The sequence below is a fragment of the Ovis aries genome, chromosome 11 (genome assembly GCF_016772045.2).
Source record: "Ovis aries strain OAR_USU_Benz2616 breed Rambouillet chromosome 11, ARS-UI_Ramb_v3.0, whole genome shotgun sequence".
Classification (NCBI taxonomy): Eukaryota; Metazoa; Chordata; class Mammalia; order Artiodactyla; family Bovidae; genus Ovis; species Ovis aries.
This window is the reverse complement of record NC_056064.1, coordinates 8,129,573-8,148,647: the sequence shown is the minus strand read 5'-3', so window position 1 is coordinate 8,148,647 and position 19,075 is coordinate 8,129,573. Positions and strand designations below refer to the sequence as shown.

At 51.9% G+C, this 19,075-nt stretch overlaps 1 protein-coding gene and 1 pseudogene across 11 annotated transcripts in view; both read right to left on the bottom strand.

Annotated features, from left to right (window-relative positions):
- MSI2 (musashi RNA binding protein 2) overlaps positions 1-19,075 on the bottom strand; it is a 398,837-nt gene that overhangs the window by 36,303 nt on the left and 343,459 nt on the right. For 9 of the 11 annotated variants that reach the window (XM_060394727.1, XM_060394729.1, XM_060394728.1 and 6 more), the window contains 2 exons: positions 15,062-15,176; positions 4,096-4,170 (listed from right to left, as the gene is read on the bottom strand). In XM_060394727.1, coding sequence (XP_060250710.1) covers positions 4,096-4,170; positions 15,062-15,176 — 190 coding nt within the window. Of the gene's footprint in view, positions 1-252; positions 1,837-4,095; positions 4,171-15,061; positions 15,177-19,075 lie in introns of those variants that run through there. The other 2 variants (XM_060394735.1, XM_027975388.3) reach the window with 1 other exon arrangement.
- LOC132657318 (Krueppel-like factor 5) lies at positions 4,177-15,123 on the bottom strand (annotated as a pseudogene).

Below are 19,075 nucleotides of genomic sequence, written 5' to 3'. Positions count from 1 at the left end.
GGTGGCGGGGTGGACCACGCAGCTGCTGCACGCCCATGCTCCGCCGTGACTCAAGGACAGGGCCACCTTGAGCGAGCGTAGGAGACAAGAGGAAGCAGGGAGGCCTGGGGGCAGAGACCGCCAGGGCAAGCGCACCCGCTTTCAGAAACCGCACCAGGCTGTCTGTCACTGGCGCTGGTTATTTAGTGTGTTCGCCTCCCCTAGAGTGCGAACAGGGTGCTGTGAGGCTGAGACACGGCAGCACACAGCACATCCACGGTAAAATTTTATTTTTCTACCTCAGTTGCTTATGGGGGTAAAAATAAAACGTCATTAGGGAGAAGCACAGATGAACTATTTACGGAGATGAAGAAAATTCACAATGGCTCGAACGTCTGTGAGCTAAGTATACCAGCACAAGTTCACCAAAGCAATTCACAGCAGAACAGAACAAGCAGGGGGAAAAAAAGCCATACAGATTTGGAAAAATAGCATCTATGAAAAAGTCTACAGGAAAATAAAAGGAAATGAACCAGTGATGACATCAAGCATCTTTAATGAGATGAGCCAAACTGCACACGTTGGGTCTAAAGGATGTGTGTGCATGCTTGTTGCTAAGCTGTGTCTGACTCTTTGCGACCCCATGGGGCCTGCCAGGCTCCTCTGTCCATGGGATTCTCCAGGCAAGAATACTGGAGTGGGTTGCCATTGCCTTCTCCAGGGGATCTTTCCAAACCAGGGGTCAAACCCAGGTCTCCTGCATTGGCAGGTGGGTTCTTTACCACTGAGTCACCAGGGACACTGACATTCAGACAGATGGCTGTGCTTACATCAAATGCATCTGACAGATGCATGCGGGTCACTTCTCACAAACCCTGAGGGTGAACAAGGGGTGATTCCTGAGGGGCCAACTGAGCCATAACTCATTAATCTGAGAGAGTGGGGAAGTGGGTGATCAGGATCACGGGGAAAGGAAGCCCTTTGGGGTCCTGACCTGATCAGGATGAGCCCTCTATACCCATCCCCTCTGACCCCAGTGGGCTAGGAGGCCCTTGAGGCCAGCAGGGAAAGCAAGGCCAGTGGGCAGCCTGGTGGGGACAGAGGTGCTGGGAAAGAGGGCCCAGAGTGGATGGTGCTCACAGGGCCTAAGGTGAGGCTGCACCAGGGTGCCTCCATGGCCCCCTTCCCAGAGGTAAGTGTGCCTTATTATAGCAACAACCACAGAGGGGCTGGCTCCAAAAGACAAAGACACCCAGATATGCTGATACAATTTTTCTTCAGATTACACTGTTCACGTTAGTATTTACAGAACAATCTGTGTGCGCGTGTGTTCACTTCTGGAACTGTCCACCACAGGATACAGTGGACAGGTCACATATCCTCCACCCCTGTGGGCCAGCACCAAACAGCCCACCCGTGAAATGCCCCAATAAGCCTACTTGGTGATTGTTTAAAGTAAGCTGATGCTTTCTCCCTGGATTCCCGTGAGGAAGCTCCACACCGCTTGTGAGAAGTTCCCCTCTGGCCTGCTGCACTGGGAGGGTGACAAGTGGCCTCAGTGGGGAGGGACTCCCAGTGCAGACAAAAAGCAAACTGGGAGGGAACTGGGGGACAAAGCTGACTTTAAAAAACCAAGTGTAGCACTGGGGATGTGAGTCCTTCCCAAGAATCACAAAGGAGAAAAAGGACGTTTGTGCAAACAGGCAGCTGGGACAGTGCTCAGCGGGCACCGGTAGCAGCCGGGTGGCCCGGGCCGGGACCCTGTCCTCTCTCCAGCGATGGGAGCAAACCCCAATCTGTCACGCCTCTCTTAAGAGCTAGCTGATAAAAACTGTGTCTTGTGAAACTGGCAATAGTCTGCAAAGTGAAAAAAGAACAGAAATTAACAGACTGAACTGAAATCAGCGGGGAAAAAAGAGAGGAAATGGGAGACCCTAATCAGGATGGTAAGAATTCCAGCCCACATGCCAATCCAGGAGGGCGGGGGCAGGACCACACAGTGGACATCCGGGCGTGGGGAGAAGGAGCCGCGTCCCCAGGGGTGGACCATCACTCAGTGTTTCTGGAAGAGAACTGCTCCCCACTCTAATAATTACCCGAAACATCTAGCCCTCTTGATGGGCACATCTCTTTTTTATTTTCATGGAAGCCTAACGGTGGGCAGAGGCAGGCGTTAACACCAGCTGTGAGGCCAGAAGGGTGTGCGGCAAGCCCAGATCACACGGGTAGAGCAGGGGCAGCGGCAGATGAGGGGGGATTCACGGAGAGCGCCAGCTCAGGTGGAGAGGAGGCAGTCGGTGTTAAGAAACACCTGCCTCTGCCCATCGTTAGGCTGAGAAAGAACAGTGACGTCCCACCCATTAGATGCTCTACATTCTGCACAGACAGAAGCTACTAGCCTGCTGAGTAAATGAAATGTGGTTAGTGTGGTTGATGAACTGAATTTTCATTTTACTTAATTTAAATTTTAGAAGCTTCACGTGGCTGGTGTGATGGATTGTACTGGACGGATGGATGCTAGAAAGAGGATGAAGTATGGCAGTTACGACCCAGGCTACCCAGGTCCCAATCCGAGCCCTGGCCTTTGCTGGTGGCGACCCCCCTGCACAGGGTTTCTGCATCTCCAGGCTTCAGGGGAAATCCCAGGGGGGTGCAGACTGTGCCCAGCTTCCCGGCTTGGGATGCCTCGCGTCCTGCTCGGCCAGGCCTGTGGCCACTGGAGCTGCCATGTGCAGATGAGCAGGGGTGCGGGGGTCCCCCTCAGGGCAGCCGGGGACTCCTGCCGAGGGCCCTGCCCTGGTGGGGAGACCACCCTGCCAGGGGTACAGGCTTGTGGGGAAGCCCCCCCCCCACTCACTCCCATCACCTGAATCTCTGCTCTTGGGTCTGCTGTTCGCCTCCGCCTTCCCCTTCCACTCAGACCCAGGGACCATCTAGCCCAAGTCCCTCAATTACGGAAGACAAAAGGGAGGCCCCGAGACCCTGGACAACCTGCCTGTGGCCTTGGCGGCCAGGACAAGGGCTTCTGTGGCTGAGTGAGGCCCGTCCCCTGGAGGGCACGGCTCCAGGGTCCCAGTGCCTCCTTACCTCCCCCATCACAGCCCTCCCCTTCTGAAGCTCAGCCCGAGCATGGGTGGGGCTGAGGCCCCCGCCCACCATGAGCCCCCATCTCCACTGCCTTTAGAACGCCACCCCCACAAGGCCACATCCCGCCCCCTGGCCTCCCTGCAGCTCAGGCCTCCGGGTCGGGCAGGATGATCAACCAGGAGTGGAGGCCCAGCTCTCTAGAGCCTCCTCCCACAGCACAGAACCTAAGGGGAAAGAACTCTGCTCCTAACACCTTCTCTAGAACTCCAGCTGTCCTTAGGACACAAGCACCCCAAGCACCCCAACACATTCTTGCTCTTCTCCAGGTCTGAGAAAGGCTGGCTGGCCCCCTCTACGGAGAAGCAAGCCCCATAAAACATTGCTTCCTTCAGCAGCGTCCCCCATCCCTACAGGGTCCTTGGCCCCCCAGGTGAGGGTCCCAGGCCTCCCTGGCTATATGTGAGCTGGGCAGCCTGGGCATGTGAGTGGGCAACACCAGGGGTTCTGCCTTGAGTCTCTGATGCCCACGCAGAGGGGAGGGAGACTCTAACCACCCCTCCCACCACCCCAGCACCCCTCAGGATGGAGAAGGGATCCAAACCCCACACACACGTCAGAAGGACATCAGAGCTGGAGGAGGGGAGGGGGAAGGACGATGGGGTCCAGAGAGCAAGACACACAGGTGCTGGGAGCCAGAGGGCTGCAGGAAACCTTGGGCCCAGAGTTCAGTCCCTTCCCCAGGGAGAGAGAACTAGGAAGGGGCTCCAGAAAAGGGAGGGAGGAGCGGACGGAGGGCTCCTGATCAGTTCTCCCCCACCCACAAGTCATTTTCCCTGACCCGGCACCCATGAAACACTTCAGTTCATCAGAAACTGCATTCTGACCCAGTTAGATCTATAGGCTGGTCTGTGAATGGACCTAAGTGTGAGCTGGTTCTCTTTAGCACCGCCCCCGCCCCCCCCCCCCAACCCCCCCGCCATGCAGTCCACCTCCCGTGTCCCCAAAGCCCCAGGAGACAAAGCCACTCACCTGGGAACTGATAGCCATAGCTAGGAGCAAATCCGGGGTAGCCGCGGCCATAGGTTGCCACAAAGTTGGGGTAGCCTTGAACACAGAGAGAAAGACCATGTCAGTGAGTGCAGCCACCTCTGGTTGGGAGGAGCCCGAGGAGGGTGGGAGTAAGAAACAGTGTGAGTTATTTTCCTCCACAAAGTGACTGTCTCCAGTGGGGGCTCTTTACCCAGGGCCTGGGTCACCGCTTGCCCATGGCTGGGGCACTGCCGTCAGCCTGCTGGTGATGAGACCCTATTTGGGCAGCTGCTGCTGCTGCTAAGTCACTTCAGTTGTGTCCGACTCTGTGCGACCCCATAGACAGCAGCCCACCAGGCTCCCCCGTCCCTGGGATTCTCCAGGCAAGAACACAGGAGTGGGTTGCCATTTCCTTCTCCAATGCATGAAAGTGAAAAGTGAAAGTGAAGTCACTCAGTCATGTCCAATTCTTAGCAACCCCATGGACTGTAGCCCACCAGGCTCCTCCATCCATGGGATTTTCCAGGCAAGAGTACTGGAGTGGGGTGCCATTGCCTTCGTCTAAAACAGTATACATTCAGTATTAGTCCTCAGGTGAGCTTTTAAATGAGAAGACTTTGTATAAACTTTTGTGCAGCCCGGGTAATTGCAGCAGCGGACGCGCCGTTTGTCCAAAATCTGGGTTACTCCTTCTATCGTATCTGACAGGCTGGATGTTTTGCGAAGTAACTGGCAGGGTGGCAGGTAAACTTGGATTATGAATTGCCAGTTTAGAAGCAATGGTAGCAGCGCAGGATGGAGGTGGGGTTAAATTCTGAAGCATCTCTGCTTGTCTATCTGGACTTCCAGGCTCTGAGCTTGGTGGTGACGGGGGTTACGTAAGTGGCGTGCTGGGGAAGAAACTGACTTGGCATGGTGTATGTGCAAGGGGGCATGCTCTGGAATTGCTTGATGGCGGTCGGTGGGACGGCGGAGGTGTGATTGTTAAGGCCCGCCACCGCGGCCGACACTGAAACATTAGCAGGGTCCATTACTGCTGTCTGCTTGGTAGAACCGGGCGTATCTTGATCTGGTGTTTTCAGGAGCTGGTACAGCTGGCCCTGCTGGGGAGGGACAGAAGGATGAAGGTCTGGTGTAGGAAGTTCTTGTGTGATGAAAATGTTGTTCACCTCTGGAGCTGCTGTCTGCTGGGAGCTGAATTTGCTGGTGACTCGGGGAGGGCCTGGGTTGGGGCCGGAGGAGGGGCTGTCATCTCACTCTGGTGGCTAAAAATGGTAACAGGTTCTGTCTTGATGTGTGTTACACAGGGTCTCTGGGATTTGTAGAGGCCAGTACTCCGGTGAGTGATGTCAGGAAGGAAGATGTTCCTGTTGATACTGTAAGGCAACCCTTCACTGTCAGCGAAGAACTTGGTCTACGACTGAGGCACTGTCTCGCCTATACTTTTCATGTTCTGGAATTCTAGAAACTGGAGGAAGCTGAGGTGTCAGGTCCTTCTCCATCTCACATCTTGCCTGGACCAGCTCCTCGGCGGGCACCCGCGGGCCCGCTGCAGGCTGCGCCTGCGGGTGGTGGCGCGGGTGCTTCAGCTCGTCGCCGGGGAAGAGCGCCGCGTCGCGGGCCGGGCTCGCGGCGCCCAGCACGGGCTTGAGCTGCGCGAACACCGGTTCGTCCTGCGAGGCCGGCGGCTGGGGCACGGGTCCCAGGCGGGCGCTCACGACCAGCACCCGCGTAGCCATGGGCACTCGGGGTTGGGAAGGGGGCGGTTCCAGGCGCGGGGCGCGAGTCGAGCGCGTTCCCCACGTCGCCCACACTGCTCAGGTCGGCGAGCTCGGCTCCGGAGGGACCCCTCCGCTCACAAGCAGGCGCGGTTTTCAAAGGCGCGCAAGAAAAGCCAAACTCTTCCGCTCCGCCACACGTAAACGCCGACGTCCACCCGACGACCACTTTCTCCCGCCCCGCCCCACCGCGCTCCCCAGCTCCCCGGAGTCATCTCCAGCCACTGCCTGTCTCTGCGAGCGAGCTGCGAGCGCGCGGACCTGCCCCGCGACCCCTAAGCCCACACGCTTTCTTGAACCTGCAGAGTAAATGCCATGCGTTAGCCCCAGACCCTGGGCCCGCTACTGGTGCTGACATTTGCAGAGCTTACCCTGAATATACTTTACCTTAAAGCTGTTGACAGTGGGAGATTAAAGTTCTTGTGATGCCTCCTTGAGGCGGCAGAGCCAGCACCATGGACAGAGCATAAGTGACGGGGGTGGGGTTTACAGTCTGGGGGCAAACTCAGGGTTGACACCGTGCTTCTGGAAAAAACAGTGGGCCCAGGAGACGCGGGGACCAGCCATGTCAGGCAGGGAGACGCCACTGCGTCTTCCCAAGGCTCTGGGAGAACGGGGAGCTCCCGGTTGTAAACGTGCACCACAAGCATCAACGCAAAGCCTTGCCGGCATTCCCCAGCAAGCATGGTCCTTCCAGGCGCCCGTCTCAGTGGGTACCCCGGGGGGGGGGGGTGGCTAAATGAGGGGTGCCTGTGGAAACCGCTGCTGGGCTGTGCCTGGGGTGCAGCGGTAACCACTGCAAGTTCTGGGGCTCATGTGGTCTTCGGTCTATTACCCCAGGAGATGCCACTTCAGCTCCCTACCCTTCACTGTGCCTTTCTCCATGTCCTAGCCTCTCGATTCAGGATACAAAGACGGCTGGGGGTAACCCTGAACGTCAGACACCCATGGCTACCCCATTCCAGCCGGCAACTCCTCTCCGTCTCCCTCTGCTCAATGTAGAATTTCAGTCTCTTCACATTCTTAAAATACCACCCTGGTCACCCTCCCACCTAGTCGACGACGACCACCACCACCACCACCTGCCCAACTTGTGTTCTGGCCTCTGAGCCAGATGTCTGTGGTGGTTTTGGCTGCTTGGCACCTGAAACCCCTTCTCTGTGTTTGAGTCTCGAAAGGCCTCCCTCCTGCTCTTGCTGAGCCGGCAGCTGGGATAGACTGTGATCCTGGGCTGGGCCAGTGGAAGTCTGCCTCAGGGGCCAGGGGGGCAGAGTAGGAAGGCAGTTCAGAATCTGTTCTGGTGTCAGCAGCACACAGAGCCCAGGGTCCACTGACACCAACAGCTGCCCCCTGACTGCGTCATTCCTGGGCTGTCCCTTGGTTGGACTGTGGCTGACCGCCTAGCTGCCCAGTTCCTTCCTGTTCCCCAGCCTTCCTGGCAGTTCTGTGCATTGCCCAAGCCCCTTCCAATAATCTCCTTTACTGCGGACAGCAGTCAGAGTTATTTCTGTTGCTTTGTCACCAAAACGCTGGTAGAAAGCTGGTCTGACGGGCGGGTTTAGGACAGTCTCCACTCCCTCCAGCCGTAAGGATGATAGTGACAGGTTTCCACATGTATCCCCGTGGCTCCAGACAGCAACGTAAATACCCTAGACACAGGCTCTGGAGGCATATCATCTGCCTTTAAGGTGGCTTCTCACAAGTTACAAGCATTTTCTGACCCTGTAGATGATGGCTGAAGACCAGGACCATTCACGAAATTCCAGCTTGGGAGCCTCCACATGAGTTAGAGTTTGCAGGTCCTCCTGCTGCCTGCTCTGAGTGCCCTTATGCCTCATGTGTGCGTGCTAAGTCGCTTCAGTCATCTCCAACTCTTTGCAACCCAGTGGACTATAGCCTGCCAGGCTCCTCTGTCCATGGGATTCTCCAGACAAGAGTACCCGAGTGGGTTGCCGTGCCCTCCTCCAGGGGATCTTCTTGACCCAGGGATCCGACTTGCATCTCCTACATTACAGGTGGATTCTTTACCGCCGAGCCACCAGGGAAGCCCCTTGGAGGTTCAGAAGTGGGCCTTACCCTTCCTCACTTCTCTGCTTATTGGAGTCACAGCTTCTGCCTTGACCAGAGGATCTGTCAAGAGCCAGGACAGAAGCTTACTGGACTGCACATCAGGAAGCGGGTTCTCCAGGCCTGCCTCTGGCCCAGGGCCATGCCACGGGGGGTGACCCCCTTTCCTCTGGGTGACTGAGTCGTGCCATCTGTAGGGACCTTTGCAGGACCCCTGCAGCACTAATTCTCACCAGAGACCCCAATTCTCAACAGAAACCAGTGGTGGCTCCTTTCCTTTGCTTTGGCTAGAGCCTTTCCAAATCTGCCATCGCAACTCACCATCCAATCAACCAAAACCTGTTTATACCCCAAAAGGGTCTTGCTGCTTGCTCTTTCCCCATGAGCTTATTCTCCCAGCACCTGGTTCCTGGTTGGCAGCCGGCTGCCCACACCAGCCAGGGTGACCTGGCAGCCTTGCCCTGACTACAGAGGAGCAGACCCCAGTGAGTCCGCTGAGCTCTGGCACCCGACGGGGAAAGGGCGACAGAGATGGGGACTCGGGTGCCTCGAGTGGACACACACACTGGCTCCTTCCTTGGTATCTATTTCACGGGTGATCTGCCCAAGTCTCCTCCAAAGTAATCACTCGCTATCAAATCAGATCTTTCAGCACTAGACTTCTTACCATTATTTCAACAATATTGATAAATATGCAAACAGCCAAATCACCACTGCTGAGGGGTTTTTCTAGTGAAAAATGACTCCTCTGCCTCTAACTTTAGCACTGGGTCTTACATATTTCAGTGTTAACATGACGCAAATTACAAGCCTATGTGTCACCGCTGAGACTCCCTCAGGGTAGGTGGGGTGGAGGGTGGTGAACACCCCGTCCCTCCCTGATTCGGGTCACCAGTACAAAGCCGTTGTGTCTGCTTTCTCCCTGGCACAGGAAGGACGAAAAAATGGTCAAGTTCACCCCACTCTGGGGCCTCACCCCAATCTTCCCGGACATGTCAAAATTGTCTCCTATACAACAAAGATGAGAATTTGGCATCTGCCTGAGTGGGGGATCTTATCTCCACCCTCCATCGCTGAACATCCTCTGGGTCAAGCAGATGAAATCATAAATTTATAATACAACATTACTTCAATTTTCCTCTTCATTTACCGCTGTGCAGCCCAGCTCTGCTCCAGCGGCTCACAGCCCCGGCCACACGGGGGAAATTGGCTGGCTGCATATCAATAGCACATTACAGCAGCCCCATGCAGACACTCCGTCAAGCCACATTACAGTGAGATGACCCAGCCACCACTCCCATTAGGAGCCAGGCCCCTCCTGCACTGGCCACTGCACAATTTATTTGCTCCAGGACTCTGGATGCCTGATCAATCCCACAGTAATTATCTCTTGTCACCAAAGAAAAAAACCAAATCTTCTGCCTGGATGGCCACCTTTTGTGTGGACAGGCTTTCCATTGTGTGTGTGGGGCGGGGGGGGGGGGGGGGGGGGGGGGGTGGGGAATCAGAAACCAACCAGAGATTTTGAATTTGCCAGTCTGATCATTTGGGTGATGCTGGAAGAATTCTCAGAATTGTGGCTCTAGATATTTGCTCCAACCCTAAAAGGTGTCTGTATTTTAGAGGGGCACATGACAAATTCTCTTCCCGGCTCTGTGACTCAGCTAACTCAGAGTCATGGAGAACTGCTCCACTGTGAAAGAGATAAGAGACAAGGGCTGTCTATCCAGGGAGCTGCCAGCAAGGGACAGTCTGCTGGCGGTGTGCACAGTGTTGCCTCGGGCACTAGGGCGGCTCCATGAGGTCTGCATACAGATGAGATATACCTAGTGCCAAGAGCTCCTCCCAGGGCACCGGCTACAAGGACTGGGGCCAACATAATCACCTGGAGTCGCAGGGGCTCCTCCAGACTTGTGCTAGCCCATTAAAATTTAATCGAATTTAAACTATATTAAAAAAAGTCAGTTCTTCAGCCCCACCTTAAATACACATAGGCACATGTAGCTACCATCTCGGGTGGAGCAGATATAGAGTTTTTCCACCATTGCGGAAAGTTCTGTGCACTGTGCTGCTTTAGAAGGAAAACGAAGAGCTGAACTTTGAGTCTCCTCTGTTTACCAGAAAACAGCTGAACAAATGGAGACCTCCTTTTGGGTATGACCTCAAGAGATATTTGGGGAAAGACAAATCCCAGCTGAAATTACAAATGAGTCTAGGCATGCGGCTGTATGTTCCAGCCAATCTCCTTTTGATTAGTGAATGCCAGCAGATTACAGCTCCTTGCCCCTTCCAGACCAAAAAAAATAAAAAAATAAAAAATTTTTTGGCTTTCTTTTCTGAGGGGCTTAATGTCGGGGGGCACTGGGTCAGGATTTCACAGCGTTGGTGAGAATGCCCCTGGCTTTCTGCAGCCGGTCAACAGTGCCTCTTTACTTCTGGGCCCGTGAGCCGAAGCTTTTTTACAAAGCCTCAGCAATGAGGTGTTTCTCTACTACTAGTATCAAACATGTTACGTAGTGTGTGCCCAGCGAGGTCAAGATAGAAGTGGTAGGATTATGTGTCTCAAGGCAGAGAAGGCCAAGAGGAATCAGATACAGCAACAATAATCATGTTTGCTTTTATTGAATCTACCTTCATTTAAGAAAAAAACAGAGATTCTAATGCACTGGGTGGGCAAGGCAGAGAACAAAGTCCAAGGGCTGCAGAAACACCTTTCCTAGGGGTGTTGCTTGATTTTGGTTTTGGCCGTCTCAAAGGCAGGGAATGATGACTCCTTCTCTCCTACACTTTCTTCAAGGAGTTCCCATTGGGCTGATTAGTCCAATGATTCTGTCAAAGGCTATGAAAACCAAAAACCAAAGCAGCTGTAGGTTTCTTGGTTTCTTTCCAAGAAGGTTGGCCGCCACATCAAGAGAGATCAAGAAAGAATAACCGCGCAGCAATACCCTCATCAGCCTCCCTCTGATGAGATCTCCAAAGTATGGAGAAAATCTTAAAGGGCATTTAAAAATTAGTTCCATGGTTTCCAAGTCATTTATAGATGAGGGTGCCTGTTGTCTCACTAGAATGTCAGCTCCCTGATACCAGAGACTTCCTTCTCTGCTGTCTCCTCAGCATCTAAAACAATGCCTGGCACTTAGCAGGTACTCAACAGATACTTGCTGAGTGAATGGATTTAAAAGCTTTAGCGGTTTATCATCTCAACTCTAAAAACCCCCACCAGTGTTACTTAATTTTCTATCCTTTCAACAATAAAAATTTTAATCACGGGAACCTCACCTCCTTAACAAACTTAAGGGTTTCTGCGTGAGCCAAGCTCATTAACCAAATTGGTGGTGGTGGCGGCGATGATGGTGATTCTAAGGCTGATACGGAGGCCAGTGCACCGTGGAGTTGGGGACCCAGGTGACTGACGGGGTCAGGTCAGGCCATCCTGCCAAAGGATTAGACTCCGGTGATGCCATCCCTTTAGAGGGAAAAAGCAAGGGCTTCAGCCACAGTGCAGCAGATTGCATCCTCCTCGCCCAACAGTCCAGGGGCTCGGGGTGCCCAGCTGCACCCGCAGGCAAAATGGAATGCAGTCCTGGGAAGATCCTGGTGAGCACATCGAAGGCCTGGCGGAGACCTCAGCCCGGCTGGGGGTGGGGGGCAACAGGTTGACCAGACTGTAGACTGTGGGCTTGTTTCCTAGGTGCTGGTCTGATTCCCACCTCTGCTGAGCTGGTTCCTGACTGGGGGCACACGTGGGGACCTCTCAGGACGCCCCATCTCTGCAGGCATCTGGACAGCCTCAACATAGTAGCTGGGGGATTCACGAGAGCCGGGGGCGAGGAGGCTTGGAGTCCAGTGCATGGATCTCCTTGGGAGGCAGAAATTCTAAGACAATCCAACTCCTCTGACTGGGGTCTGATCTGAGGATGAGGGTGCAGGAGCCAGGTCACAGTCACACACAGAGGCAGGTCGAGCGATGCTCTTGGTCACTGGCAGGAAGGGGTCCCAAGTGGAAGGGCGTCAGGCACCTACTTGGATGGTAATTTGCCCAGGGCTCCCCAGTATGTTACTAATAATTGCTCCCAGGTTGAGTATATATTACTGTGTTTTGTTGACTGGAAGACACACTTCTTTGGTTTCGAACATCTTAACATCCCGAAAGTGGTCATCATCTCTCAGTGAGGTTTGGTTAAGCATAAATTCTTTCTTTCTAAATAGTACACTATGTGTATACTTGAATTTGATGCAACGCAGCACTGGCTAGGCATGGTACGGTTTCATTTATCCTCAACACCCCCTGAAGTGTGGACTCCCACCTCCCGATGGAGGGGTAACTGCAGGGCGGCGGGGCTGTCCCTCCCCACGTCACACACTGACCAGGAGAGAAGCCTACATCCCCCGATTTCAGAGTCCCGAGCCCTTCCCCAGGGTCCACACAGCCTCCCGTGGTGGATGCTGGACCCACACCAGCAGTTCAGCTCAGAGAGCTCTCTGCCTGCATGGTGGAGGAGGCGAGCCTCTGAGATCCGAGGGGGCCTGGCCGGGGCGTGGGGCGTTCCCTGGTGGGAGCCTTGACCACAGCCACGTGGGCAGAAGGCCAGCCCTTAAGCAGCACGGGTGGGGGTGATGGGGTGAGCTGGGGGCAGGACGCCTCAAGAACCAACAGCCTCAACCACAAGGACATCTGGAACTACCCATCACTACCTCTTCACTGCAGCTCAGAGAAGTCACAGTTTGGAATGCGAGAGAGCACAGTTGGGGCAGATGAGCAAACACTGGCATTAATCACGTTCCCACCCCTCAGCGAGCAGGAGCTAATCGGACTGTGCGGAGAAGCGCGGCCCACTCGGGTCTGCCCCCTGCCAGCTGCGGCCAAGGCCCCTGGGCCTGTCACCTCTCCCCACACTGCCTGGACCTGGCCCACCAGCAGGCTTGCTGGCCCTTGGGGTTCCAGGCTAGGGCCCTCACATTCCAGCTACCCGGTCTGCACTGCCCTTGACTTGCTCCTGCCTCGCATCCTAGCTGAGAGGTCGCCTCCGCACGGGAGGTGTTCCCTGATTCCTGCGACTGGTTTCTGTTCGTCATCGCGTGCCTGTGAAGCATCTCGCGAGTCTGTCACGAGTAATCCCACACCTGTGTGATGCTGATGAATGTCACCTCTGCTCCGTGAGGGCAGGGCCCATAGCTGCCTTGTTAAGCTCTGCCGCCCAGGGCTGGCCCTGGGCCAGGCAGGCAGAGGGCCTCCAGGACTGCTTGCTGTCGAATGCTTCCTGCAGCCAGCGAGGCCCCTGCCTGGGCGCCTGTTAGGAAACCTCTGGTCTCTGGAACCCTGTGACCTTGCTTGGCATCTGGGGAGGGCACAACTGAGCCGCACTTAGCTCTTTGTCAGCTGATGTGAATGCGTTTACTTCTCTTCACACGTCTGCCTCCCCAGGAAGAAAACCAGCTTACTCTTCCCAGTATATACAGGGTACTAAGTGAGAGGCAGAAAGGTGGGGGCACTTCCTGAAGATCTGGACCCCAAAACTCTCCCCATTTGATGCCCTAGAGACTTTATATTCAACATTTAAAACTTCAAGAATCTGAGAGCCAGCAGGTGGTAATGGGCTCAACTCTTTTTGAAGATTTGATTTTAAAATTCAAAGCAATCAATCCATTTGGGGTTTCTTTTGGTATGAAACATAAGGTAAAGGTAAATATAAAAATTATGTTTTACAGCAAGAGCTACATGAATGTCTTGTAGTCAACCACGAAATAATTATCACCAATTTAAAAAAAAATTCATTTCTTTATAATAATTAAACTTGTACATAGAAATACATTTAGTTTAGGCTCTTTAACTTTTTCTACCAACAGGCGCCTTCCTATATGCCACACTATTTTAATTATTGTAGTTTTCTACTGTGTTCTGATATATGGTCAAACTCTCTTTTTTTCTCATTTCTCTTTAAAAAATTTTTTTCTTATTTATTGTCATGTGTTTCAACGTCCACATAAGTGTTAGAACCATTTGGCCAACTTTTAAAGAATTACAGTAGGAATTTTCCCTGAAACTCTGTTAAAGTTAAAAAGTTAACTTAAGAATTAGCATCTCAGCCATTTTGAGAATTCTCATTCCACTTTTTAAAGTTCCACAAAATAACTTTACGTGCTTCTGTTATTTCCACAGACAAATAGATACCATCATTTTTAAGAATTTATAAAGCCAAGAAAAGTTTTATAAATTTAAAACTGAGCGAGGAGCGATTTAAACACCAGCAAATCTGAAAATACACAAAGAGCTTATCAAACAATATAGAAGAGAGACTCTTAGCCAAACCAAATGAAACCCATTAAAACTAGACAGGCTGTGTGCCTGAATGGAATTTCACCATTAACTACCATTTATCCCATTTAATTAGTATTTTCCCAACACACAATAACTTGCACTGAAATACCGTTCTCTCGCCTTGAAATTTCTAATTATTGTTGCGAACCACACCATTACGCCTCTCCACTGCTTTCTCCATCTTTCATGCCGTTTAAGCGGCAAGATTTTCAATTATCTACAGAGGACGGACAGCGATACCTTTAAGGAAGGGGGATAATGTGCAACTCAATTTCTCTAAAGGCCAGGAGAGATCATTTTTCGTCAGAACAAACACACTTGGTCTTTCATCTTTTTTTTTTTTGCAAATAAAGAATAAAACAGGTTATTTAAGACATCCATTTAAATGCAAATTTTGATATCCCAAGAGAAAAATGTTAATCATTTAAACAGACAGGATTATCTCCCACCCTTGCCATAGCCCCTCCTCTTCCAGCTTCTAGACAATGCAGCCTCAGCCCACGTAAGTTTAAGTCAGCCAGGAGTCCTTAGGTGTTTAAGAGCTCCATGTCAGTGGAGAAGCCTGAAGCAAAGAGAGTAACTTTTCCTCCTTTCGAAAAAGGGAATGGAAAGGGGAAAGAATAATATCAAGCATCTCCGATGGGTCAGGCATCTGTATGTTTCTGCTAATTTGGTGATCACAACTGTCTTGCAAGAGGGATTATCATCCTCATAGACAGATGGGGAAGCTGATGCTTGGACAGATGAAGCAGCTTGCCCAGCTGGAGGGTGACCCGGTTCCCAGGCCCTGGCCCAGACTCACCCAGCATCCCCATGCCGAGCATGAACGCGTCCATGGTGTAAGGCAGTCCCCGGGCCCGGCCTCTCGTCCCAGGTGGGAACATGACTTCCTTCGGCTGAGCTTTCTTACATTCTACCTGTTAAACAGAGGGGCGAACAAATGAGATGCAAATGAATTCCATGTAAATGTCAAATGCAGGACTGATCTGGTTACAGCTAAGTTATTTTTAGCCTCGCTCCTTACTCACTGTAAAAATAGCCACGCCGAGTAAATGGCCTGCAAAACAAATGCTAAAGAAAACACACCACTTGTACAAATCCTGCTTTAAAGAAAAACCTCCAAGGGTGAGACTGGGTTTGGAGGGGCGGCCAGGACGTCAGCTGAAGAGGCATAGGCGTGGGTTGGAGCTCAGATTGGAGCCTGTGCAGAAGGCAGGGGAGGTAAGGGGACTGGCAATGGCTGCTGGATGCATCTGTGAATAGTAACAACAGCAACAGTAATAATCCGTCATGATTATGCGGCCCTTTACACGCTTACACATTTCTCTCAGGCTCTATCAGGTCAGTCACTCTTCATATCAGGCCATCTGATCCTGTCTCTCACTAAACAGACTGGCTAGTTAAGACCAACCTAGACAGCATATTAAGAAGCAGAGACATTACTTTGCCAACAAAGGTCTGTCTAGTCAAGGCTTTGGTTCCCAGTAGTCATGTATGGATGTGAGAGCTGGACTATAAAGGAAGCTGACCACAGAAGAATTGATGCTTTTGAACTGTGGTGTTGGAGAAGAGTCTTGAGAGTCCCTGGGACTGCGAGGAGATCCAACTAGTCCATCCTAAAGGAAATCAGTCCTGAATATTAATTGGAAAGACTGATGTTGAAGCTGAAACTCCAATACTTTGGCCACCTGATATGAAGAACTGACTCATTGGAAAAGACCCTGATGCTGGGAAAGATTGAAGGTGGGAGGAAAAGGGGATGACAGAGGATGAGATGGCTGGATGGCATCACCGACTCAATGGACATGAGCTTGAGTAAGCTCTGAGAGTTGGTGATGGACAAGGAAGCCTGGTATGCTGCGGTCCAGGGGTTTGCAAACAGTCAGACATGACTGAGTGACTGAACTAAAGTTGTCTTAAAAAAAAAAAAGTTGTCTTAGCGTCATATCATACATGAGAAAACCAAGCATCCAAAGGCTTGTGAAACCCACTTATAAGCCATATCCCAGTAGGTGAGGGCTAGGAAGTTGGATTTTTAAAATTTCTAGGTCAGTGATGCCACCACCTCCTTAAAACCTGCCCCAGCACACTCCCACAGAAGTAATAAGATTAAACACGGATTTACTTTGCAGCTATGTCTTCCAGTGGTTGCTAATCTTTCCTGTTTCCCCCTCTGCCTCCAAAACTTCTCAGTCCTATTCTGCTCACATCCAGCAGTTGTTTATTTAGCAACCTTAATGGTACGTAAGGCAAACCCCAGGAAGGAAGTGAAGCTGTTGCCTGCTGAAGCTCCTACACCGTTATTTCACCAGTGTTCTTTAGGCCCTTGCTCAGCGCTTCTGTGCTTTCAGTTTACAGGCAGACTTAACAAGCACTGCTAGAAGGTAATCAGTCCCGTTGCTGATGAAGACGGAATGTTGTAGGGCAAGGCAGGGGTGCTTAAAGCTCCAAAAACGGACAGCACGCCAGCCTGGTGGTGATACAGAAAAGACAAGACTCAGGTATCTTTCGCTAAAAGGCAATCTGGGGCCATATGGCATAGGAGCCGAAACCCCACATTGCTCAACAGCTGCTGAGGGGTCACTACCACACAGACAATTACTATTGCTCACGGCACAACTGAGAGATGAAGAAAAAGTTAAAATTGTGCATGATGTGCTTCATTTTAAAAAGAACCTACACAGGTTATCCATTTTAGAGATATTCTCATTCCAAATACTTCAATTAAAAAATAAGTTTGGTGCTTAAGGCTACGGGAAGCTTTAATTACCTAAAATATTAACTCCTCTTTCTTCAAAGATGCTGGATACTAAGTGTTACTGTTGCTCTTCAAAGAGTGATAACCACACGTTTTTTAAAAGATGGACAAAATGAGTCAACATTCACGACTGATACGTTTAATACAGAGAGTTTTTCTAGATTAAGAGGAATGAGCATCCCCAAAGAGGGATGGGTAACGGACACAAACAGGCAACTCACAAAAGTCCAATAAAGGAGCATGCATTCCCGAATGAGACATTCTCTCTCGCCAACCAGACTGACTGCGATGAAAGGATTATTTGATGTCAGAGTCCCTGAGAGTATGGGGAACAGGGGTGGAAACTGGCAAATATTTTTCTGGAGGGCAACCTGATGAATAGCAAAAGCCGTAAATGCACACATCCTGTGACCAGTAATCCTACGTACAGGGATTTATCCCACAGGGATGCGGCTATTCACCACAAGCATTAGTTACAATTTTTTTTTCAAAAGGAAATACAAACACTCCAAGAACGGAGAGTCAGGCTGAGTTTGGCTCACCCAAGCTGACTGAAAGCTATGCAGAGACGGAGAAGGAGGCTGATAGGAATACATACGGGTACTGGAAAACCCTCAGTCCTGGGTGAACCAGGATGGTTGGTCTCCTGAACTGCAAGAGGTGGGGAAAAAAGCAAGTGACAGTGGAAACATATATCACACACGGGAAAAATACTAAAAAACAAATCACATCAAATTCGTCTCGAGTGAGTTTGTGCTTTATTTCCATGGTGCATTCTTTAAAAGAAATAAAACAATTAAAATAAATTCTTTAAAAGAAATTATTAATTTACTGGCGGCACTGGGTCTCAGTGGCGGCACACAGGATCTTTCATCATGGTGTGTGGGTTTAGCTGTCTTGCAGCGTGTGGAATCTTAGCTCCCAGACCAAGAATCAAACCCGCATCCCTGCACTGGAGGGCGAATTCTTCACCATCGGACCACCAGGGAAGCCCCTCCCTTGTACATGCTGCCATTATTCCTTATTCTCCCAGCTTTTTTTGCTTTGAGTCTTACTCTTGCAAGCGGGGTGGGGTGATTTGTAGGAAATAAAATTCACGAGAATCGGGTCTTTCAGATGCCTCTCCAAAGCCCAGGGTTCACGCTGTGCTCCTGGAGTCCAGGTCTCACCCTTGGGCCTCAGAAGCAGGCTGAGAAGCCGCATCTGAAGTGCCTGCCCAGGCCTGGGGAGATGGGTGTGCTGTGCAGAGGCAGACAGATAATTACATGACGCCAACACCGGGCTCTGGAACAACACGCTAAGCGGCTGGCTTCCTAATAGTCCTATCGGTGACAGTCTACCGCACTGTCTTATGAAAATCTGCTGCCTGTTTCCAGGCAACCTGATCAACGAAATTTCAGGTTTATACAGTTTTCACTTGGGAAACATAAAGGTTAACTGACTGTAATGGGAATATGTTCAACAAACCCACCTACTCTTCCTCTCGCTGAACGGGGCGGGCAGCTCCGCCGGGCTCTGCTCTGTCTCGTCTCGCAGCTCTGGCTGCCTGGGTTCTGGCAACCCCCTGCCGCCCGCCGTGTCAACGGTGAGGGCTCCCGGGGACCTGAGTGACAGGACAGGCAGCCGTTGCCGCAGGGGGCCTGGCCTGGCTCAGCTGGCACTGAGAGCTTCTCGAAGGGTTCCGCAGGGCCAGGGGGCCTGACCCCCACCCCACCTCCTCTGATGATCTGGGATGGAGGGAGCACACAGAAGGGGAAAGGCGCACAGATCATGGATCTTGTGTCCTTGCAGTGGGCCAGGGGCTTGCTGAGGATGCCAGACTGGCCGAATCCTCGTGTCTCCCACCAGATTGAGTGTTCAGGGCAAGGATCAGGGTCGGCCTCTACTTCCTGGTTCCTCTGAGAGCAGGGACTGACTTGCATGCCCCTTAGGGTCAAGGAGATACAACCACTTAATGCCACAGTGCTGAGGGGTGCGGTGTGCCCAGTGAGCGCCAGGCGGAAGGGGTGCAGAGACACATAAGGTGTATAAGGCAGAGCCTTGGCCGCTGTCTGTCGG